General features: G+C 41.5%; 1 protein-coding gene across 7 annotated transcripts in view; it reads right to left on the bottom strand.

The window, feature by feature from the left end:
• Nucleotides 1-2076: 2076 nt before the first annotated feature.
• arhgef9a (Cdc42 guanine nucleotide exchange factor (GEF) 9a) overlaps nucleotides 2077-25198 on the bottom strand; it is a 224866-nt gene continuing 201744 nt past the window's right edge. For 6 of the 7 annotated variants that reach the window (XM_078412536.1, XM_078412540.1, XM_078412534.1 and 3 more), the window contains 2 exons: nucleotides 21815-21883; nucleotides 2089-16010 (listed from right to left, as the gene is read on the bottom strand). In XM_078412536.1, the coding sequence (XP_078268662.1) occupies nucleotides 15829-16010; nucleotides 21815-21883 (251 nt within the window). In that variant the 3' untranslated portion in view covers nucleotides 2089-15828. Of the gene's footprint in view, nucleotides 16011-21814; nucleotides 21884-25198 lie in introns of all 7 variants that reach the window. The other variant, XM_078412533.1, reaches the window with a different exon arrangement.

The following is a 25198-nucleotide window of genomic DNA, read 5'->3' as shown; positions in this document are numbered from 1 at the left end:
AACTCCCTCTTAAATATAGCCAATGAACTGGCCTCAACTACCTTCTGTGGCAGAGAATTCCACAGACTCACCACTCTCTGTGTGAAGAAATGTTTTCTCATCTCGGTCCTAAAAGACTTCCCCCTTATCCTTAAGCTGTGACCCCTGGTTCTGGACTTCCCCAACATCGGGAACAATCTTCCCGCATCTAGCCTCTCCAACCCCTTAAGAATTTTATATGTTTCAATAAGATCCCCCCTCAGTCTTCTAAATTCCAGCAAGTATAAGCCTAGTCTATCCAGTCTTTCTTCATATGAAAGTCCTGCCATTCCAGGGATCAATCTGGTGAACCTTCTCTGTACTCCCTCTAAGGCTAGAATGTCTTTCCTCAGATTAGGAGACCAAAACTGTACACAATACTCCAGGTGCGGTCTCACCAAGGCCCTGTACAACTGCAGCAGAACCTCCCTGCTCCTATACTCAAATCCTCTTGCTATCAGAATCAGAACCATTTTCCCAGGGTGGAAATGTCCACCACTAGGGGGCATCGCTATTAGGTGAGAGTGGGAAAGTTTAATGGAGATGTGTGGGGCAGGTTTTTTTTTTGCACAGAAAGTGGTGGGGGCCTGAAACACATTGCCTGGGGTGGTGGTGAAGACAGTTCTAATATGAGCACTTAAGAGGCTTTTAGACTTTTAGAGGCTTTTAGGGCGGCACGGTAGCGCAGCGGTAGAGTTGCGGCTTTACAGCGAATGCAGCGCCGGAGACTCAGGTTCAATCCTGACTACGGGTGCTGCACTGTAAGGAGTTTGTACGTTCTCCCCGTGACCTGCGTGGGTTTTCTCCGAGATCTTCGGTTTCCTCCCACACTCCAAAGACGTACAGGTATGTAGGTTAATTGGCTGGGTAAATGTAAAAAATTGTCCCTAGTGGGTGTAGGATAGTGTTAATGTGCGGGGATCGCTGGGCGGCACGGACTTGGTGGGCCGAAAAGGCCTGTTTCCGGCTGTATATATATGATGATATGATATGATATGATATGATAGGCACACAGAAGTGCAGGGAAAAGAGAGCTATGGATCATGTGCAGGCAGATTAGATCAATTTAACTTGGCATCATGTCCGGCACAATCATTATGGGCCAAAGGGCCTGTTCCTGTGCTATACTAGAGTCATGGAGTCTTACAGCTTGGAAACAGGCCCTTCGTCCCAACTTGCCCATACCGGCCAACATGTCCCATCTACACTTTTCCCACCTACCTGCATTTGGCCCATATCCCTCAAAACCTCTCCTGTCCCGTTCTATGGTTTATGTTCTGTGGGGCCTGTGGCCTGGATGCCGGTTCTCCACCACTAGGTCTCAGAGTAAGAGATGTGGTAGGTTTCGAATTCAGTTCCAAGCTCAACTCGCTTTGGCCCTAAACATTTGGCCACAAATGGGCAGTAGTCTGAGAGGAGATAAGAGCAAAGTGCAGCTGGCAACCAGTTCTCACAGCCTCACTGCGCCAGAGACATGGGTTCGAACCTGACCTTGGGTGCTGTCTGTGTGGAGTTTGCACGTTCTCCCTGTGACAGTGTGGGTTTCCTCCCACATCCAAAAGATATGCGGGTTTGTGGGTTTATTGGCCTCTGTAAATCACCCCTGTAGAAATCCCTTATCATGTATCAATATATCGTAAATGGCGCCATTGTAATCAGGTATTGTCTTTCCGCTGGCTGGTTAACACGCAACAAAAGCTTTTCACTGTACCTCGGTACACGTGACAATAAACTAAACTGAACAGAGTGTGCAGGTAGTGGATGAGAAAGTGGGATAAGATAGAACTGGTGTGAACAGGTGATCGATGGGCCACATGGACTTGATGTGCCAAAGGGTCTGTTTTCATGCAGTATCTGCAAACTAAACTAGATTAAGTTCACTGTGGAATCATTAGCTAAAGGAAAGCTTGATCCAGTGTGATCTTTGGGGAGGAGGTGGGAGATGGCGAGGGGTCCAAATGTGATCATAATCCCGGGAATAACAGCACCTACCAGATATTATAACTTCCAGGAAATAAATGAACAAGAAAAGGCAGCGAGCAAAATATTAATCCAAAATTCAGACCAATGTTGGTGGCAGAGGCACAAACAATATATATAGTAGCTGAAAGCATTTATTGTGTACATTGTGTGATTTCAATACAGGTACAAAACTATAACAAAATATTATTCAGCCACAAACATTATAATATACATACACAGGGCCTCAAAATTTAAAAAAAGGAAATTAAAATCCCTAAATCCAAGAAAGCAGTGAAAGTAAAGTCATTCCCTATTTACACAGAAAAGTAAATGCTGAGAGGAAGCACCTCAGGCCATTCATAGAAATGCGGAAAAGCAAGAAAGCGGCAATATTGCAGAACATAAACCAGGTTACATCAGATGGAAAGATATTGGGAGGCTAACGATTAGTTCACAAAGTACTATCAAATATTCCTTGATATATTTAAAGACAATATTTGATTTGAAAGGAATTTTGATCCTCATTCCACCTTTCATGCGGCACCTTATTTGTATTAATGCATACAAACTTTATTTCATTCTTATCCTTACATTCTTCAAATGGCCAAATTATTGTTTGAGCTAGTTAGAAAAGGACTTATTTTTCAGTGGTCCTGCTGATGTGGAAACACTTGTAGCGTTCAATATCTAGTCCGATCAGTGTCTTAAAATCTGATAATGAAAACACCAGTTCCTTGTTTACCTCTAGTTTCTCTCTTGTCTCTTGTCTTGAGAGCTTGGCTCTTGTTGGGTAATCTTTCATATGTCCTGGTGTAAGTCGAGACAATTTAACAAGGGATTCAACTTCAGCGATGATCAAAGTTGTCCCCATCCTATATCTATGCACTATGTACATATTTTTCAGCAGGGTTAATAATGGGGAGAACGCTCAGCACTTTAGAGTCTGAGCTTATTCACCACTGAGCTGGGATCCTTAGACTTTCGAGATACAGCATGGAAACAGGCGCTTCAGCCCACTGAGTCCACGCCGACCAGCGATCGCCCTGTACACTAACACTATGCTACGCGCAAAGGGCAATTTACAATTGTCAAATTGCCAATTAACCTGCAAACCTGCACATGTTTGGAGTGTGGGAGGAAACCGGAGCACCTGGAGAAAACCCATGCAGTCACGGGGAGAACGTACAAACTCCGTACAGACAGCACCCATAGTCAGGATCGAACCCGGGTCTCTGGTGCTGTGAGGCAGCAACTCTACCGCTGCGGCACCGTGCCGCCCTTCTGCTCAGTACAACGCGGTGATCGCTACTGTATGGTCATTGAAGAAGGATCCCAGTCACAAACCTTAGCCCAACGATGGTATAGCTTATTTTAAACCATTGGGGAAACGCGAATTTTAATGCATCATTCAATTCAAAATTTCAAACGGAATCTCTATGCAAAGGGACCAAAAGAGATTTTAAATTTGCAGTTTCTAAAGATGATTATGGTAATATATTTACAAATTGGGTTACAGCTGCCTTCCCTTGCAGTGCATTCAGATTTACATATGACCATGGACCCATTGTAGACATGATTATAACTCTTCAAATTGGAAATAATTTGAAGGAGACTTGGGAGTGCTCAACACAGTTTCACACAAACAACAGATGTTCTCTTTTATGAAGCCTGAAGAAAAATAACCTTTGGAAATCAGCTGTTACCTTTTTTTTTTTTAAATTCCAAGACAGTTTTAATGCAAGAACAACATTGACAATCATTCACAAAAGTTACAAAATTCTTATGTCTAAATTTGATAAACAAAATAGAAAGAACATTTTTTTTTCTTCTTTTCCAACATTACAGCACCAAGCTTACATTTATTTGAAGATATATTCAGGATGGGGGGGGAGGATTTGTCTATAATTCATTGAGACATTAGTTGGTGTGTGGTCGTGTCAGGTGAGTGGGTGAGGAGGGGGGCACAGCTCATAGTCCAGATAGCTTCAGAAAACTGTGGGCAGTAAAGACGTCTTAATGAGCTTTATCACAGAAGACAATAGGAGTGCCAGCCTAGGAAATCCTTTCTCACTTGTCGACTGAAGTTTTTTTTAAAAACATACATTTAGTTTTGTTATTTGCCATGGGCGACTCAAACCTTACCCCAAAAAAAAGCCTCTGCTAGTTGTGATTCACTCCTACCACCTTAAGACATTTTTCTTTATTGATTTATGGTCTCTTTAACGGCAAGTCTGATAATTATTGTGATTTGGCACCCGTTATAACATACTTAAAAACACAGGTAGATTTCCCTCCCCCCCAGTAGTATCTTACTCTGATTCCCAGCAGAGACTTAAACTTGTCACTATATTACAAAAACACTGCACGTGTTTGAATCTTGAGAATGGTTTCCAGAAGATCGTGGCACTTTATCAGAACAGTCAACTTGAGTATCAGCAAGGTGAGTCCATTGGATTTAACACAACTCAACATGTTCTTTCATTGTCAATATGAAGGAATGCCCGATCTTCCAATCTACCTCTTTGCAGCCCTTGCATTTTCATTTATCTGCACTTTCTTTTTAGCTGTAACATTATATTCTTGCCTCCATTAATTTTCTCTTTTGCTATATAGTATGATTTGCCTGAACACCACTCAGTACAACGTTTTTCACTCTATCTCGGAATACACAACGCTAGTAAACCAACACTACTCCAGGCAAGTCAGAGCACCTAATATCAATACAAGACGAAAACCATCTCTGTAGAACTGACCTGCTGTTCACTTCAACTAAAAATTACAGAAGAATCCTTCTCAGTCAGCTGTGAATGACATTTGCCTTTACTATTTTGTTTGTCTTGTTAAACTATGCTCATCTACAGTAGGCTGGGTTGATGGATTTGATTCTTTAAGTTTGCCCAATGTGGATGAGAAAATGAAGATATTTTGTTTCTGTATCTCTAGATAAGATTAAAGTAACTTGTTCCATTTTATTGTTACTACTGCAGAGTTGTGAGGTTAGCTAGATATGTATTTGCATTGCAATCTCTTGAGACAGATGCTCAGTCAGACAGAATTCAACGTTTAAAGAAATCTTGGTTGTCAATGTGTTTACTATGACCTGCACCTGAATAACCAATCTAAACTCACTACTAATGCTGAATGGTGGGTTCAGCTTGATTTGTACCTGGATTATCGACTGGGCTTGTATTCACTGGAATTTAAAAGAATGAGAGGGGATCTTACAGAAACATATAAAATTCTTAAGGGATTGGACAGGCTAGATGCAGGAAAAATGTTCCCGATGTTGGGGATGTCCAGAACCAGGGTTCAAGTTTAAGAATAAAGGGTAGGCCATTTAGGACTGAGATGAAGAATAAGTTTTTCACCCAGAGAGTTAGTTGTGAATCTGTGGAATTCTCTGCCACAGAAGGCAGTGGAGGCCAATTCACTGGATGTTTTCAAAAGAGAGTTAGATATAGCTCTTCGAGCTAAAGGAATCAAGGTGATATGGGGAGAAAGCAGGAAAGAGGTACTGATTTTGGATGATCAGCCATGATCATATTGAATGGCGATGCTGGCTCAAAGGACCGAACGGCCTACGCCTGCACCTATTTTTTATGTTTGTATAATCACCGAGACAGATCCATGACTGCCACAAGATAACCACAGTTAGGATTCATACTGAGGCCAAAACACACTTGAGCATTATTGCTTTCAAGAGAAAGCTAGATAGAGCTCTTAATGATAGCGGAGTCAGGGGGTATGGGGAGAAGGCAGGAACGGGGTACTGATTGTGAATGATCAGCCATGATCACATTGAATGGCAGTGCTGGCTCGAAGGGCCGAATGGCCTACTCCTGCACCTATTGTCTATTGTCTATTGTAATATCAACATCCACCATTTGGTAGTCAATTCATCACTTCAATTCATCAATTCCTTCCTCTGTGCCTCCAAGTTCAGTCAATTATTTCCAATCATTAACTTTGAACATGAAGTTCATAATCAGATCGGATAATATAACTAATACATTTAATTAAACTTCTATGCACTTATTTTGAATGCCAATTATGTGGAATGTACAATTAGAATCCTCCTGTAGTGAACAGAAGTTATAGGAGCAGACTTTGGCCATTCGGCCCATCGAAGCTACTCTGCCATTCAATCACGACTGATCTATCTTTCCCCCATCAATCCCATTCTCTTGCCTTCTCCCCGTAACCCCTGACACCAATGTTAATATTGTTTGAGCAGGTCGATAATAAAATGACTAATGAAAGTGAATTTTTACTGTTACCACCTAGTGAAACAGAATGAGAAATTAGTTCAAATGAAGTCGCAACATATTAATCTGTATTCAATCCTGAGCTCACTGTTGTTAACTTTTAATGCATCGACTGGACACAAGCTTGGCTCCCTAGTTCCTAAAGTGGGCAGATTTAAATTCGATAACATCAAACCTCACCTGAAGTTTGAGCACGGGTTGAGCTGTGTTTTTAGGCCTGCCAAAAATGTATCAAAAGTATAAAAGACCATTGAAATTACTTTTCTTTCTTCTTTGTGGTTTCTGGAAAGAATTGAGTGTCCTTCTGTGTCACAAAAGGAGTGTTTTTGGACTATCTATTTTAGAGAACCCCTATTCCCTTTCCATGTATAAGTATAAATATACACTTATACTTGTAAGTTTATACTCATACTATAAGTGTAGGTACACACCTGTACACTTACCCAAGTGTGAGCAAACAGCTTAACGTCGCTGGTCAATTAGCAACATGCCCCCTTCTGGTCATTTGATAATATATACTTAATAAGGCTCAATAGTTACAGTTAACTTTACCTCACATACGAGTCATAGATACTGTCTTCGAGTCATACAGCGCGGAAACAGGCCCTTCAGCCCAACTTGCCTATGCCAACCAAGATGCCCCATCTTCACAAGTCCCACCTGCCCGTGTTTCAACCTGCAGCCATCTAAGCCTCTCCTATCCATGTACCTGCCCTAATGTCTTTTAAATGTTGGCAAGAGACGTCAGCCCATATGCTGGCAAGAAATTAACTGACTCCTGAAGTGATGCACCAGAGACTCACTACTTCAAAAATCACCTCAGAGAATTAGGGATATTAAATAATCTCCAGTTGTCTTAATCTAATTTAGTATGTCTGGACTCAATAATTCTCTCTCTGTTCAGCTACAACCTGGTTAGATGCAGAATAAAGAGACACAAGCAGCTCCAGATGCTGGTTTACAAAAAAACACCACAAAGTACTGGAGTAACTCAGCGGGTCAGGCAGCATCTTGGAATGCATGGATAGGTGACATTTTGCTGTAGGTCAGGACCCTTCTTCAGAGCGATGATCCCGACCCGAAACAGCACCAATCTGTGTCCTCCAGAGATGCTGCCTGAACCATTGAGTTACTCCAACACTTTGTGTTTACTTTTAAGAAACCAGCACCTGCAGTTCCTTGTGTCCGAATAAAACACTCTAATCTACCAAACAAAACAGCCTCTACTGTACCAGTGAAACACTTTGCCCTTTCTCATATCAATAGTCTTGATTCATTTAGGGAGAGTATCATGTTGTTCATATTGTTAAGATGATTTTAAGAAATTAATTTTATAAAGAACTTTTATCACCAATAGGCAGAGGAAACCTTCATTCCACAAAGATTGGCTGTTTTTAACATAGGGTGAAATTGTAGAAAGGAAAGTATAAGTATCTAACCTACTGCAGTGCTGATTCCCAAGTTCCGTACAAAGTAATTTTGCTGGGGTTTTGACTAAGTTGAGGGCTTTCCTCGTAAACAAATGCTGTGGAAGTCATCTTATGATCAAGGTCATTCCTTTTGTGCTGGTGGGGTATAGTTATCTAATCTATGATTTACAACGCTCAATTCTCTATTTGAAAGTTTCTAAAACTCCCATTGAAAACGTGTGCAGGTATTTTGCATTGGAGAGCTAGTCACCTAAAAAAATGTTCATTGTTATTCTCCGTATAATGAGTGAAAGTACATTTTAGCTGTTAATAATGATATGGTGATGTAAGCCTCATACATTACTTTTTTAGTAGATGGAAAATTATGAAGGAAAAATATTAGTTTGGTAACTTCAGGCCTGGAATTCTTTCTTTGAAAGCTGGATTTCTTTCTTATGCAACACAGTCCCGATTTAGTGCTGTTAATATCTGTGACTAAGTCTCATAGGTCTCAGCTGTGCTATGCTGATTTTCTTCGTTTTTTTAGTTTAGTTTAGAGATACAGCACGGAAACTGGCCCTTCGGCCCACTGAGTCCACGCTGATCAGCGATCTCTGCACACTAACATATGTACACTAGGAACAATTTACAATTATACCAAGCCAATTAACCTACAAACCCATACGTCTTTGGAGTGTGGGAAGAAACCGGAGATCATGGAGAAAACCCACGCAGATGATGGGAAGCATGTATAAACTCCAGACAGCGCCCGTAGTCAGAATCGAACCCGGGTTTCTCACGCTGTAAGGTAGCAACTCTACTGCTGCGCCACCGTGCCGCTCGAGTCAGCTGACTTACTGACCTGGATGGTTATCCTCACTTCCCGCCTCCCCTGGCCCCTCCAATCCTTGCCCTAACCCTAAGTTTACCATTCAGAGCAGGCTCTTATGACTGTGTTTGGCCCATTGAAACAAAGGAGTGCCACAGAAGACTGTGGAGGCCAAGTCAGTGGATATATTTAAGGCGGAGATAGATAGATTTTTGATTGGTACGGGTGTCAGAGGTTATGGGGAGAAGGCAGGAGAATGGGGTTGGAAGGGAGAGATAAAACTGCCTTGATTGAATGGCAGAGTAGACTTGATGGGCCGAAAGCTGCTCCTATCACTTATGATCCTATGATCTAAGACAATTGTAGCTTTCAATTTGCTGTCCCGATTAGGATCAACAATAATTCCAAGATCTTCTAGCACACATGCCTTGGTCTACAAGGGGAAAAGCCTTTTAATACCGAGCTATTGTAGGAATATTTTCCAATATTACGGGCGGCTAAGCTGTCCATTAGACATCATCACCATTTATCTGTGCAGCAATACCTCTGAATATTATGCCATCTTATTAATTATTATAACTAGTTATTTGAGTCTCCACATTTATTTTAACAACATTTTATAACTCTAGAAGAAAATATAATTTTTTTTTTTTTAAATCTTGGAGTATAAAGAGTAAGGATATACACATTTAGACTATTATGGAGAAAATATTATTTCTTTCTGAGTAATGATGTGTACCTAACTATGACAATGTGATAAAGAGGTTGAACCTAAATAGTAATATTAATAATGATCTTGTTAGCATATTCATACTATATTTCCAAGTGCTGTTTTCATAAAAAACATAAATTGTGGGCTAATTTCTTTGCATGAAATGGTAGACAAAAGGAATCAATTGTGAACATATTTATTGCTTAAATAAATGGTTTAATTTTAACTAAATGTTACTTAAATTTAAAATCCTTTAAAATCCAACTTCAATCTGTACAACTTACAAGTGTGGTAATTTGAGTTGGAACAAATAAAAGCTAATAAGTTCAAGATATAAATGTTAGTTACTTAAAGTGAATGAGCTATAGACCTCAACTATCATATTTTATTCGGGATGCCTCAACTATATGCTGTAGCAGTGAGTTGTTCACCGGCAGCAAATTTAGACTCCCGAACCAGCATGTTTTCATCTTTCCTCAGAATTGTGTCCATATTACCAAGAGTGATCTAAATTTAGTGCTTCAACTCATTATATTTTAGTTTAATTTAGTTTAGGAATACAGGCCCCTCGGCCCATCAAGTCCGTGCCGACCAGTAAACCCTGCACATCAACGCTATCCTACAGTCTAATAGTCTAATATTGTTATGATTAACAATAGAGACATACTTAAAATTGACACAATTATTATCTGCATTTCTTTATTTGACGGAATCAATGGCAGGAGTTTATGTAAATTGAAAAGTACTATCAAAGCTACCAGTAAGGTTGGATTTCTAAGAGTAATCTGGAGATACATTTGTGTATTATTATGGGGGTGCCTCTTTTATTCTGCATCCTTTAGTAAAAGTGGGATTTTAGTTTAGTTTAGTTTAGACATACAGAGCGGAAACAGGCCCTTCGGCCCACCAAGTCCATGCCGATTAGCGATCCCCGCACATTAACACTACCCTACACACACTAGGGACAATTTTACATTAATACCAAGCCAATTAACCTACAACCCTATACTTCTTTGGAGTGTGGGAGGAAACCGGAGATCTCGGAGAAAACCCACGCAGTCACAGGGAGAACGTACAAACTCTGCACGGGCAAGCACCCTTAGTTAGGATTGAACCCGGATCTCTGGCGTTGTAAGGCAGCAACTCTACCGTTGCACCATCGTGCCACCCTTATTCAGAATACCTATGAATCCTTAGTCAGGAGAGGATTATTTTCATAAATGACAGTGCTCAATTCTAACTATCTATTTCAAAAAAAATTGTTCAAACATGTTGATGATCCCTTCCTTTTCAATACAAGCCATTTCCACCTGGGAAACGGAACATCTAAGTTTTGCTGAAGTTTATAGGCAAGATCTTAATCTGACAAAATCATCCTACGATCTACAACACGATTTACTCAGGAATCATAAGCATATCTAAATCATATACAACTGGAATCTAACATGGTCATAGTTCATTTAGTTAGTTCACCATGCTAAGGTCTTGCTTGGAACGAGAGGTCACGGTTTGCATTGACATTTTATTGACCGGTGGTATATCATTCACTAAAAAATGAGCACGTTTTGCAAAAAGACCAGTGGGACCATGCAAAGTGGGACCATGTCCATGCATTGTTTTTCAAATTCAAACACTAATTTTATAACATAAACAGTGAGAGTCCGTTAAATAATCCCGTTACAACTAATATTTACATCTCTCGAAACGAAATTCTGAGCGAAATGTCAGTATTTTACAGTCTGTAGCTAAATCAAAATGCCTTCTGAAAGACTTCATTCTAACTAATGAATGTTCCACTATTGGCTTTAATAAGACTGTCTTTGTCAGTCAGATGAGCATGTTGCATTGAGGTGCTGAGAATCACATTTCTATATTGTACAAGATACATGTGGAATTGCACATCAATAAGGAGTAAGTCCTATTTATTTCTTATTAATACAGTAGAGGCTGTTAAGACCATACTTTTAGAACATGGCAATTCAACATGGCCGTTGTTGTGACTTTAAATGCCAATGCAAGGAGAATGTTTCACTCAGAGCACTGTCCATAAAATATTTGAATAGTCGGATGTCATTTACAAGTCCAATGCCTGTTACTTGGTAACTTTTGGTGCAAAGACAAGAGTTCGTAACTGAAGCATCAATTTTCCAAGATGCAACAATTTACACTTGCATTTTATGGATAATTTAAAACATGTTCCTGCCCCTCGCAAGCAGTATTCGTTTGTATCTGGCATTGTATCACAAGGCAAAGATCCATTTCATGATGACTAATACCTAAGTATCTTGATTCTCGAGAAACTCTGCACATTTCACATTAAATGATAACCAGACTTTTGAAATCTTTTAGCCCACCATAACCCAACCCATCTTAATCGTGTTCCTTAAGGCTCAGCACATGCATAGACTATATTTACCTTTATGTGCATTGTAGGTCTCAGAATTAATTTTAAACAGCTCCACATTGCCATATTGAAATAATAATGTCATGTCTTCAATGGTGAGGCATTGCACATAGGAAATTATAAATTAAAAAAAACAGAATTTGGCAGCTTAATTTAGCTCCATGTGAAGCACTCCCCAAGCAAGTAAATATTCTTTAACAACTCAACACAGATTATGTAACAACGTTAACACAATGTCAAATAATATCATGGAAACAATGCATAAAGTGTGTAAATAATTTGTTTCCATGGTGGAAAATTGTGCAGAGGATTAAGACAAGTGCAACCGAAGGATACAATAGAAAATGGATAGTTGCTACCACCCAATTTTGTGGCATGATTTTACCCCATCGTGTTACTGCGATAAAGTAAAATTGAAAAAGTGCTACTACTGAGAGACTGGTACAATTACCCCAAATAGTCCTGGCATCAGTTACGATGCTTACAAGCATTGAATACTTTTAATCAATATAATGCAAAATATAAAACTGATTTTTTGTTAACCTCACAAATACTAATTTTAGTTGGATGGTAACACTAGTGGCGAGGCAAGATCACCAAGGTACACAGACCATAACCTCATTTAATTTCATATCCAGTCAGATATCAAAAAACCACATTATTAAAAAAATCCTCAACTTTGCTCCTCACTATCTTGTTGGTTGACCATATTTACATGTGCATCAGCAACATACCAGCACCTTATTAAACAAGTTGTTCTTTATATGTAAGCTTAGACATGCATGTCTGCCCTTATCAAGTCATTGCCAATGTGCACGTAACTGGGTAGAGGGAGCTAGGCGGTGAGTATGCTAGACTAATTTTCTTTTCATCCTTTTAGCCCATGGCTGCTGAAATCAGTATTTAGGATCCCTTCTGCTGACACAGACCGCATTATTCCCCACCAAGAATCAAATCTGGCACAGTATTCCATCAGGTCACTATTTCACAAAAATAGACCACAGATGTACCCTGACCCTTGGTTACGGGAATGTCATGTTCCTCCTCCATAGATAGGCAACTGCATTTGGCAAAAAATATCTGAAGCTAGCATATCAACACCCGAAACCCTACTTGAGGCACTCTCTTGCCATCCAGTTCATTTTCTTCCCTTTGATTGTGATAGAATGATGTTGCTGTCAGAGTAGGCAGTGGAGTGGGAAGCATCCTCCTGCCCTTATGCTGGGAAACCAGCGGGCTCAGGGACCACATTAGGCTTCTGCCTGTTCACACAGTCATTCCAGTCTGAAACTGAGAACACTGAGTTGGGAAGGGTGCTGCACTCAATCAAGGTCTTAAGCTGAGATCCACTCTGGTCTACTTGATGGTCTCGATCTCCGAATTAGTTATTGCATAAAGCGTAACATAGGCATTTTGACTGATATTCCCCTGAGAAACTTCCTACTGAAAACCCCTGGTCAAGTAACAAGGTTGCAACCTTAAATGCAAATACATAACCATTATCTTAAGTCAACCTACGAAGTCACTTTATAGGTGTTCTTCCTTTCCTCCAGAGATGCTGCCTGACTCTCGCACACTTATTCCAGCTTTTTGTGTCTAACTTCGGTTTAAACCAGAATCTGCAGTTCCTTCTTACACTATAAAGTCACTTCACTGTGCATGATACAGAAATTTCACGAAGAAAAGTTCTGGCTAGCTTCATGTTACAGTAGAATGGGTATTTAGTCCTCTTTCTTCGTTCAGGTTACATAAGATGCTGGTGTGTGTTACATTGGCAATCACTAATTGCAATGCATACATGGGCCCGTTGATAATTTGGCTCTGCTTGTTACCCTTACCAGTCGAGGCAGAAACTGGAGAATCCAGAAAACCAGACCTGTAGAACTATGTACCAGTCAATCACTACTTTATATTGGCACATCATGCAAGAATTTACCTGAGCAAAGAGCTTGAATATGATAAGATGGAGACCATGGCCATTGCAATGAAATTAAATAATTAATTGTAGAAATAAAGTTAAAAAAACAAGCCACTAAACTCCCTAAATGGATAGCATTAACATGTTCCTGACAGACTGTACCTTCAGTATGAGAAAATACATATTTGATTAAACAGGACTTTAGCTAACTGCCTTTGTTAAGGGTGCCAACAGCCTTGAAATATCATATCATATCATATCATATATATACAGCCGGAAACAGGCCCTCCAAGTCCGTGCCGCCCAGTGATCCCCGCACATTAACACAATCCTACACCCACTAGGGACAATTTTCACATTTTACCCAGCCAATTAACCTACATACCTGTACGTCTTTGGAGTGTGGGAGGAAACCGAAGCTCTCGGAGAAAACCCACGCAGGTCACGGGGAGAACGTACAAACTCCTTACAGTACAGCACCCGTAGTCAGGATCGAACCTGAGTCTCCGGCGCTGAGGAACAGCACTGAACAAATTACCTGTCAGCTGGCAGCTAAGTGCCTGTGTACTGAATTATATACGAACAAGTTTTCTCTTTGTTGAATTTGCTTCTACAATTTTTGGCACTAGTTTAATAAATATTTAATTATTTCGATTGTTAGAAAATAATATCTAGCTATGATTATTGGAAAAGTAGCTTTGTAGTTCTATAAAAAATGTCCATTATTATTTCAAAAGATTGGCCAGTTTATCGTTTTTTTTATATCACGTATGATTTCATCCTATGCGTTGGAAATGCAAAATAGAGAGATTTTTGCACGTCACAAAACAAATGTTTACATCACTTGTGGCACAAAAAACATCTTTGTAGGACAATATTTAAAGATAACTTAATTCCTTCAATTCCAATGGTTCCTTTGTAACCTAGTTTATAATCTATTGTGTTGTGCACTGATCAATCCACAGAGCTCCGCTGAATTGCAAACATTTCAGTTAAAGTAGTCCAGAGACGTTGTGGAGAAATCACAAGGGATCAGATGATTAATGCTGTTCGTGTGGAAAGATTAGTAACGTCCAAGAGTGCACAAGGTGAAGAAAGTATTAACTGACTACAACAAAGACTTGTTGGTGTTACAGTATGCCTTCCGAGTCAAATTTAAAGAGTTAAAATACAATTGGATTAATTATTAACTGTTAAGTGTAACACATTAACAAACTTGGACTAAAACATGTTAATAAAGAATGGTAATTATATTAAGCAATTGATTCTCGGGTCAAAACGTTCTAATTATACATCCAATCTGCTGAAAGATTTTGTTGTACGCTCAGAAAGAGTCGGCTTTTAACCAACCAAGGATAAAGAGGGCAAAGGAATGGCTTTGTCAATTTGAATCTAACCTTCCTAATAATTACTAACTTCACGAATACTGGTGGTAACGCCGTGAGTTATTCCTAAACCCTTCAAATTGAGATTAGTTTAGTTTAGAGATACAGCATGGAAACAGGCCCTTCGGCCCACTGACCAGTGATCTCCACACACTAACGCTATCCTACAAGCACGAGGGACAATTTACAATTTTACCAAGCCAATTTAGCCTGCAAACCTGTACGTCTTTGGAGTGTGGGAGGAAACCGGAGCTCCCAGGGAAAACCCACGCAGGTCACGGGGAGAACGAACAAACTCCGTACAGACGGCACCCGTAGTCAGGATCAAACTCGGGTTTAGGGCAGCAACTCTGCCGCTGCGCCACCGTGCCGAAGGAACTGTTCAATCAGTACAACATATCACATCAGCACATGGTTATATATTAAATCGTCAAAAGCATGGTTATGATAGAAGTCAGTAAAATATCTGTAGTAGTTTATGAAAAACTGATCAAGCAATAAAACACACTCCATACTCTTATATGTAATAAGCTTTTAGAAGCAAGATGTGTGTATGAATGTGCATGTGTGTGAGTGTGTAAGTGTGTCTGTGCCTGTGTGTACACAGATGCAATACAGTGCACTACGGAGCAAATCTAGATCCACAGAACCACAAATGATGGAATGCAATGAAGGCTTAGTCTGAATTTCAGTTTTCCTTCCTGACTCTCTGTTGTTACATGTTATATGCCTTATGAACAGCTGAATCACACTGAGAAATAATCAGATAAAATGTTGTTTTGAACCAAGGCTCAGCTGGGAAGGTATCAGCAGAGGTTTAAGTCATCGAGATCCATGATCCAAACATGGTTTGTTGGTCCACGCTTTGCCTTTAACTGCCAAGAATAAATGTCAAGAGCTAGGTCCTCCCAAACCAACACAGCCTGTTACTTTTTAAATGGTGTTAACCTACTGAAGTTCTGCCAGAAGGGAGACTGACTGCGTTTAGGCTCCGTGAGGTCATACATTGACCCCTGAGGTATGCCGTCAGTGAGCATGAAGTTCCTCTGGTGGACAGGATCAGGTGGTGCTGGGTATGAGGGAGGTAATGACCTTGTGTAGTTCACTCCTGAAACGAGAAAATAAGTAATTAGACATTGTCACATGATCACCTGAACTCTCTCAAAATACAACATTTAATATCAGGCTAAGGGCACATGTACACGACAGCAGTAACATTGCAGGTCAGACATCATCCCTTATCAAGTATCCGAACACTGTAAATGGATTGATTGTAATCATGTATTGTCTTTCTGCTGACTGGTTAGCACGCAACAAAAATCATTTCACTATACCTCGGTACACGTGACAATAAACTAAACTGATCTCTTCAGTTTAATCTACGGTTTATCCTCGGTTTAAACATAGAAACATAAAAACATAGAAAATAGGTGCAGGAGTAGGCCATTCGGCCCTTCGAGCCTGCACCGCCATTCAATATGATCATGGCTGATCATCCAACTCAGTATCCTGTACCTGCCTTCTCTCCATACCCCCTGATCCCTTTAGCCACAAGGGACACATCTAACTCCCTCTTAAATATAGCCAATGAACTGGCCTCAACTACCTTCTGTGGCAGAGAATTCCACAGATTCACCACTCTCTGTGTGAAAAAAAACTTTCTCATCTCGGTCCTAAAAGACTTCCCCCTTATCCTTAAACTGTGACCCCTTGTTCTGGTCTTCCCCAACATCGGGAACAATCTTCCTGCATCTAGCCTGTCCAACCCCTTAAGAATTTTGTAAGTTTCTATAAGATCCCCCCTCAATCTTTTAAATTCCAGCGAGTACAAGCCGAGTCTATCCAGTCTTTCTTCATATGAAAGTCCTGCCATCCCAGGAATCAATCTGGTGAACCTTCTCTGTACTCCCTCTATGGCAAGAATGTCTTTCCTCAGATTAGGAGACCAAAACTGTACGCAATACTCCAGGTGTGGTCTCACCAATGCCCTGTACAACTGCAGCAGAACCTCCCTGCTCCTATACTCAAATCCCTTCACTATGAATGCCATATGTAGTTCCTTCCTACACAGCTGTGACATTTTGTAATAACACAGTGACGAGTGGGGTGCCGCAAAGCTCGGTGCTGGGACCCCAGCTGTTTACAATATACGTCCCTAGTGTGTGTAGGATAGTGTTAGTGTGCGGGGATCGCTGGGCGACACAGACTCGGTGGGCCGAAGGGCCTGTTTCCACGCTGTATCTCTAAACTAAACTAAGAGCTAGTGCTGTGCCCTTCATTTGCTGCCAGGACGAGATAGAAGGAGATATTTGCTGCAAGGAAATCTCATTCCCTTTTACTTCATAGCTCAGTTCAGCTGCCATACCTGAGTTGCATTTCCAAATTTAACACCAGTGCTAATTGGATTGATTTTTGTCCTGTGAGAAGTGTGAAAGAATGCAACAACTGAACAAACAAAGACAGGCACAATGTGCTGTAGTAACTCAGCAGGTCAGGACAGGCATCATCTCTGGAGAACACGGACAAGGTGAAGTTTTGGGCCAGGACACTTCTTCGGACTCATTGTGGTGCTGGGAGAGGATGAAGATAGCTGGATGTGAGGAGAGGCAGGGCAAAGCCTGGAAAGTAATAGGTGGATACAGTGTGTAAGCACTGAAGGTCTCGACACGAAACGTAACCCATTACTTCTCTCCAGAGATGCTGCCTGACCCGCTGAGTTACTACAGCTTTTTGTGTCTATCAATAGGTGGATACAGATGACTTCTGATTGACAAATAGTTGGATAAAGGGCAGAGATGAAAAGAAAGATGGTGTCAGACAAAAGAGTTGCGACTTGTGAATCTAGAGGAAGGAATGAAGGTGGAAGGAAAGGGGACGGGAAAAATAAGTGCAAGTCCAGGTGGAGCACAGGCAAGGGGTGGGGGATGAAGGGGAGGGTCTTGTACGAAGCTAATATTGGAGAATTCAATGTTCCTACCACTGGGTTGTAAGCCACCCAAGTGCTGTTCCTCCAGATTGCGTGTGGCCTCACTATGGCAATTGAGGAGGCCCAAGGCAGAAAGGTCAGTATGGGAATGGGAAGAGGAGTTGAAATAATTAGCAAGTAAGCCTTGGGGGACTGAGCATGTGATCTGTTAAATAGACAATAGACAATAGGTGCAGGAGTAGGTCATTCGGCCCTTCGAGCCAGCACCGCCATTCAATGTGATCCTGGCTGATCATTCACAATCAGTACCCCATTCCTGCCCTCTCCCCATACCCCCTGACTCCGTTATCTTTAAGAGCTCTATCTAGCTTATGTAAATGTGATATTTCAGTTATTTCTTTTTAATTACTTTGTAAAATTTTCTAAACACCTGTTTTCGCTTTTGTATCATGGGGTATTGTGTGTAGATTGATGATAAAAAAAAAAGAATTTAATCCATTTTAACATGAGGCTGTAACGTAGCAAAATGTGGAAAAGGTGAAGGGGTGTAAATACTCTCTGAATGCACTGTAAGTTTAGACTTTACGCTGCTTTATTTTACGTTTCTTATTTTCCTCTGAAACTTTACAAGGTTGAATAACACATGAATCTTTAAACGATGCTTCTGGCAGGAAATGTAATAGGACATTTCCCTCATAAATAACACAATGCTGACTCTCATGTACATCAAAAAGACATTAATTTCTAAAGAGGGCAAGTGAAAAGTCTGGAAGTATGTTTGTTTTAAATTATTTCCCAATTGGTTGTCATATGGATGGGAAAGGTTTAGAGGGATGTGGGACAAATGCAGGCAAATGGAACCAGCTTAGATGGGGCATCTTGGCCGGCATGGACGGGATGGGCCGAAGGGCCTGTTCCTGTGCAGTATGTCTCCATGACTCTAAAGCAGTTTAGTTTACTTTAGTGATACAGCGCGGATTTCGGCCCTTCGGCTCACCAAGTCAGGGCCGACCGTGATCCCCATACACTAGCACTATCAAACGCATTACACTAGGGACAATTCACAATTTTTTACCGAAGCCAATTAAGCTACAAACCTGTCTGTCTTTGAAGTGTGGGAGGAAACCGGAGCACCCGGGGAAAACCCAAGCAGTCATGGAAGACCATACAAACTTCGTACAGGCAGCACCTGTGGTCAGGATCAAATCCGGGTCTCTAGCACTGTAAGGCAGCAACTCTATCGCTGCGCCACCGTGCCACCCATATTGGAATATGGTGGGGATGTTTCCACAGGGGCAATAGTGAGTAAAGCACATGCCTTATAGGGCATCTCAGTCCATTACTATCTCTCTAAAGAGTGCCTAATTTTGGACTAAATTATTTGGGGATTGGCTGTCTTAGCCAAAGAGGAGCATTGGACTGGAAATGACGTCATCCCAAGTGTGGCTAATGTAGTAATCACATTGGGTGTAAGAAAATAACTGCAGATGCTGGTACAAATCAAAGGTATTTATTCACAAAATGCTGGAGTAACACAGCAGGTCAGGCAGCATCTCAGGAGAGAAGGAATGGGTGACGATTCGGGTCGAGACCCTTTCTTCAGAACAATCACATTGGGTAATCACTTGCAGCTGTGAATACCCAAGTTCATTTCCAGAGTGTCACAAAGTGGCCTTAAAATGATCATTATCACATTTCATACGGGGAATAATTGAACTATCAGTTGTGAAACACTGAAAAAAATGCAACTGTTATTAGTTTTTTTTAAAATTGTGAATTTTTTAAAAATAGTCTTTCCAAAGGTTCAGCGTGATGGGATTAAACCTTTCACGCAGCATATTCAGTGCTCAGGTTTGCGATTTATCTGCAGCATATTGTGTTGTAACCGTTCTCTTCCTATTCCTGCTGTTAGGCTCAAATGGAAACCCCGGGTGTCAGGGATTATGGGGAAAAGGCAGGAGAATAGTATGTGGAGAGAGAGATAGATCAGCCATGATTGAATGGCGGAGTAGACTTGATGGGCCGAATGGCCTAATTCTGCTCTTATCACTTATGACCTTAAGATGCTGATGTCCAATACAAGGGGTTGATACACGCATGTCTCACTGGAAGAATCATTGGAAAAGGCACTTGTTCTCCATGTGCCTGGCTCTGTGATAAAAAGGAACTGCAGATGCTGATCTGTACCAAAGATAGACACAAAATGCTGGAGTAACTCAGTGAGTCAGGCAGCATTTTCTATGTGCCCAGTTAATGTAATTAAAAGGAACTGCAGATGCTGGTCCAAACCAAAGATAGACACAAAATGCTGGGGCAACTCAGCGAGTCAGGCAACATCTTCGGAGAACATGATAGGTGATGTTTTCCATGCTGTTGGCATGACAGTATGGAGGACAATGTCATTGTCCATTTTCTCCCGGGTCCACTCTCTCTTATGTTCTTGGACCAATGTCTAAGTGGAAGTGCATCATAGGAACAGGAAGGATATCAATTAGAAAGATCTAAATGAAGCCAGCTTGCATACATCAGTATGATGTTAACTTCTTTGGTGGTGAGTTATTCCTGGCCCTAGTCCTTGGTCTGAACTTCCATTTACATAAATGCCGATGGTAAAACAGTTGCTTACTGACTTACAAATAGCCAGAGTTTCTATATCGGGGTGTGAAAATCAATTTAAAAGTCAGTATTTTCCACATATTCTTCATTTTGTAGAGTAATTGTTATGCACACCGGCCTATTTGCTGAACAAAAGCATTCTAAAAATACTACTGGCATAGCTGCAGGCTCCTTTAAAATGCAAATTTATATCACCAGATGGAAAGATAGATTCAGATTCTGAATACTCTTCTCTTCAGTCGATCTCAAATTCTCAGAATACCGAAAGCAAAATCTAAAGATTTTAAAAATGACATTTATTTTTATTCTAAAGTAAATATGACTTGAACACCACACACACGCGCGCACACACACACACACACACACACACACACACACACACACACACACACACACACCCACACACACACACACACACACACACACACACACACACACACACACACAACGTCTGGTTTCACAAGAGTTTAAACCCACAGGCTTACCCAATTATCTGTAAAATAACGCTGGCAAAGTGAAATGAATGATATATTTTATTCCTTTAAGAGAATGAATCTAAAATGGTTAACCAACTAAAACTGAATATGTCACAGAAATATGAACTAGTTGAAGGATACGTTTTGCATGGTAGTTGGCTCCCACCCTCAGATTAACCATACCTTGGTACATTTTATAATTGCTCTGACTGATTTCAACATGGATTAATGCAAGTTCCCTTCTTTTCACTCTTTCCTCTCTATTTCCTGATTGAAATAATTGTGCCTCATTACGATTCTACACTGCACTTGGCCATTCATTTTGATATGTAGGTTTGGATGGCATTTCCTGATGGGTTATCCACTTTAGGAGGCACTGTTATCCAATATGAAGATCCATTAATTCCAGATTTAGTTTAGTTTAGCATAGTTTACAGATGCAGCTCGGGAACAGGTCCTCCGGCCCACCGAGTCCTTGCGGACTAGCGATCCCCGCACACTAACACAACCCTACACACCAGGGACAATTTACTACTTTTTCCAAGCCAATTGGCCTACAAACCTGTGGAGTGTGGGTGGAAACCGGAAAACCCGGAGGAAACCCACACAGGTACAAACTCCGTACAGGCAGCACCCATAGTCAGGATCGAACCTGGGTCTCTGGTGCTGTAAGGCATCAACTCTACCGATGTGTCACCGTACCGCCCCAATGATAGCATTCTTTCTTGAAGAGGCTCAATTTGTACCCATTCTTTGTCCGATAATCTGAGTCCGTGTACCCGCGATGCTGTTACAAGCGAGATCTTCATTGTGTCCCTACTTGTGCCTACGACAATAAATACTTGACTTGATAATGCTGTCTGCTGGAAGATATTTACAAGGAATCGTGCTCACCTTTCTGTTTGCTGACTTTTCTCACGGTCATTGCAGCTTGTCTCTTCTGGTACTCCGAGATTTCAAACCCTGAAAAGCAGGACAACAAATGGGAGGCTTGCAGACACAAACAAACTGTCACGGAAGTGATTTTGCATCCGACAGGGCGAGAACTCTGTGTGTTGGTAATAGAGTTATCTTCACCCTGAGAGCCCCTCACAACCACACAGGTAAATACTTTAATCCTCAGAAAAGGAGGGACAAAAACAAAAGCTCGTATTTAAATCGAGACACTATGGATGGCAAATGCTGGAACCTTGAGCAAAACACAAAGTGCTGGAGGAAATCAGTGGGGTCAGGCAGCATCAGTGGAAGGGATGGATAGACGATGTTTCAGGTATGAACCTTCTTTCAGGGTGATCAGTCTGAAGAAAAGTCCTGACCCAAAACACTATGTCCACTCCCTCCCCCAATGCAGTCTGACCCACTAAGTTCCTCCAGCACTTTGTGTTTTGACAAGTTTCCAGCATCTACTGTTCCTTGTGTCTCGATATAAATGCAACCTCTGTGTTTTGCATTTAGATGGCATCTCTCCCATCTCTTTTCAGTTCAATTTAGTTTATTGTCACGTGTACCGAGGTACGGCAAAAAGCTTTTGTTGCGTGCTATCCAGTCAGCTGTAAGACAAGAAGATAGACACAAAAAGCCAGAGTAACTCAGCGGGACAGGCGGCATCTCTGGAGAGAAGGAATGGGTGACGTTTCGGGTCGAGACCCTTCTTCAGACCCGAAACATTACCCATTCCTTCTCTCCAGAGATACTGCCAGTCCCGCTGAGTTACTCTGGCTTTTTGTGTCTATCTTTGGTTTAAACCAGCATCTACAGTTCCTTCTTGCACAGCAGAAAGACAATACATGGTTACAATCGAGCTATTTACAGTGTACTGTATAGATAAAGGAATAGCGTATAGTGCACGGTAAAGCCAGCAAAGTCCGATCAAGAATGGTCCGAGGGTCACCAAAGAGATAAAAAGATGAGTTCCTTTTTACACATTCCAAGCACCCACAAATTATTTCTTAATAAAAATCAAATGATCTTTTTTTTATTGTTTAGTTTAGTTTATTGTCACATGTACGAGGTACAGTAAAAAGCTTTTTTTGTTGAAAACCCACACAGTCACGGGGAGAATGTACAAATTGCACAGAGACAGACCCGCAGTGAGGATAGAATTGGGGTCCTTAGCGCCGTGAGGCAGCAACTCTGCCACTGTGCCATTGCACTGCGCCCTTTAGATAGATTTGAAGATATTTATTGGTATGGATTCCGAATTGTTAAAGATAAATATAGAGGATAAATGAGGAAGTGTTTATTCCTAGATATCCATTCCCTGCATAAGCTGAGAGTCCTTGTTATCATAAGTGCTGCAGTAGTTTTAAAGGGAAGTCAATACAATTAACAATGAACAATAAACTCTCCCATCAATAAATGGTCCATGGCCAAATAGACAATAAATAATAGACAATAGGTGCAGGAGGAGGCCATTCGGCCCTCCGAGCCAGCACCGCCATTCAATGTGATCATGGCTGATTATTCTCAATCAGTACCCCGTTCCTGCCTTCTCCCCAAAGAATACATTCTTAAAGACGGTGGCACAGCGGTACAGTTACTGCCTAACAGCGCCAGAGACCACAGGTGCTTGTCTGTACGGAGTTTGTACGTTCCCCCGTGACATGCGTGGATTTTCTCCGAGATCTTCGGTTTCCTCCCGGGACGTTCAGGTTTGTGGGTTAATTGGTTCCGAGATCTTTGGTTTCCTCCAAGGACGTACAGGTTTGTAGGTTAATTGGTTTGGTACAATTGTAAATTGTCCCTAGCGCGTATAGGATAATGTTAGTGTGCGGGAATCGCTGGTTGGTGCGGACTCAGTGGGCCGAAGGGCCTGTTTCCGTGCTGTATCTCTAAACTAAACTAAATTAATAGAGTGTTGTGATAGCTTGCTGTGGAGACTGGTTGGTGTTGGACCCAGGTCTCAGTTTTAAGAAAAAAAAATCAGCTTGAGACATCCAGAACGGATTACCCAGCTTCTGTTCTATCTTTGCAGCTATGGTTTGCACATTATACATCAAAAGTACATTGTACATGTAATGGCAAATAAATGGCTGGTCTCTGTCGGGTCTGAAGGATGGTTTGACATGTAATTACCAAAGAAAAGCAGAGCCTTTGGGTTGCAATATTTCACAGTGTTTACGAGGTGTGTTCCCATTGATGACAAACATTTCATACTGGAGAGCATTTATCCCATGCAACTGAGTCTGAAAGGCAGCCAAGCCAAACAGTATCAGTAATTATTGTTCAATCATATCTTCACTGGTAGTTACTGGACATTTAGTGTTGAGCAGTGGTCACACATGCTCAGCAGTGGTGATTCATAAGTTCATAATTAGATAGTAGCAGAATACGGCCATTCAGCCCATCAAGTCTACTCCACCATTCAATCACGGCTGATCTATCTCTCCCTCCTAACCCCATTCTCCTGCCTTCTCCCCATAACCCCGTACTAATCCCGAATCCATCTGTCTCTGCCTTAAAAATATCCTTCTGTGGTTAATACGGCGGTGGCGCAGCGGTAGAGTTGCTGCCTTACAGTGAATGCAGCGCCTGAGACTCAGGTTCGATCCTGACTACCGGCGCCGTCTGTACGGAGTTTGTACGTTCTCCCCGTGGACCTGCGTGGGTTTTCTCCGAGATCTTCGGTTTCCTCCCACACTCCAAAGACGTACAGGTATGTAGGTTAATTGACTGGGTAAAATGTAAAAATTGTCCTTAGTGTGTGTAGGATAGTGTTAATGTGCGGGGATCGCTGGGCGGCGCGGACCCGGTGGGCCGAAGGGCCTGTTTCCGCGCTGTATCTCTAAATCTAAAATCTAAAAAATCAGGGGGCATTTGTGTTTATCGGCAACTGAACCATCCTATAATCAAGTAGAGAGTTTAGTTTAGAGATACAGCGCGGAAACAGGCCCTTTGAGTCCACACCGACCAGCGGTCCCCGCACATTAACACTATCCTACACACACTAGGGACAAACCTGTACGTCTTTGGAGGGTGGGAGGAAACCGAAGATCTTGGAGAAAATGAAGGCGGTCACGGGGAGAACGTACAAACTCCAGACAGACCGCACCCATAGTTGGGATCGAACCAGGATCACTGGCGCTGTGAGCACCGTAAGACAATAACTCTACCGCTGCACAACTGGACCGAGCGGTCCTTACCTACTATCTATCTCATAGGGTCGTAAGGTCATAAAGAATCGTAGAATTAGGCCATTTGGCCCATCAAGTCTACTCCGCCATTCAATCATCCCTCTCTCTCCTAACCCCATTCTCCTGCCTTCTCCCCAAAACCTCT

The sequence above is a fragment of the Rhinoraja longicauda genome, chromosome 15, assembly GCF_053455715.1.
Source record: "Rhinoraja longicauda isolate Sanriku21f chromosome 15, sRhiLon1.1, whole genome shotgun sequence".
In the NCBI taxonomy this organism is placed as follows: Eukaryota; Metazoa; Chordata; class Chondrichthyes; order Rajiformes; family Arhynchobatidae; genus Rhinoraja; species Rhinoraja longicauda.
The sequence above is the reverse complement of the archived record's forward strand: the minus strand, read 5'-3'. Positions and strand labels throughout refer to the sequence as shown.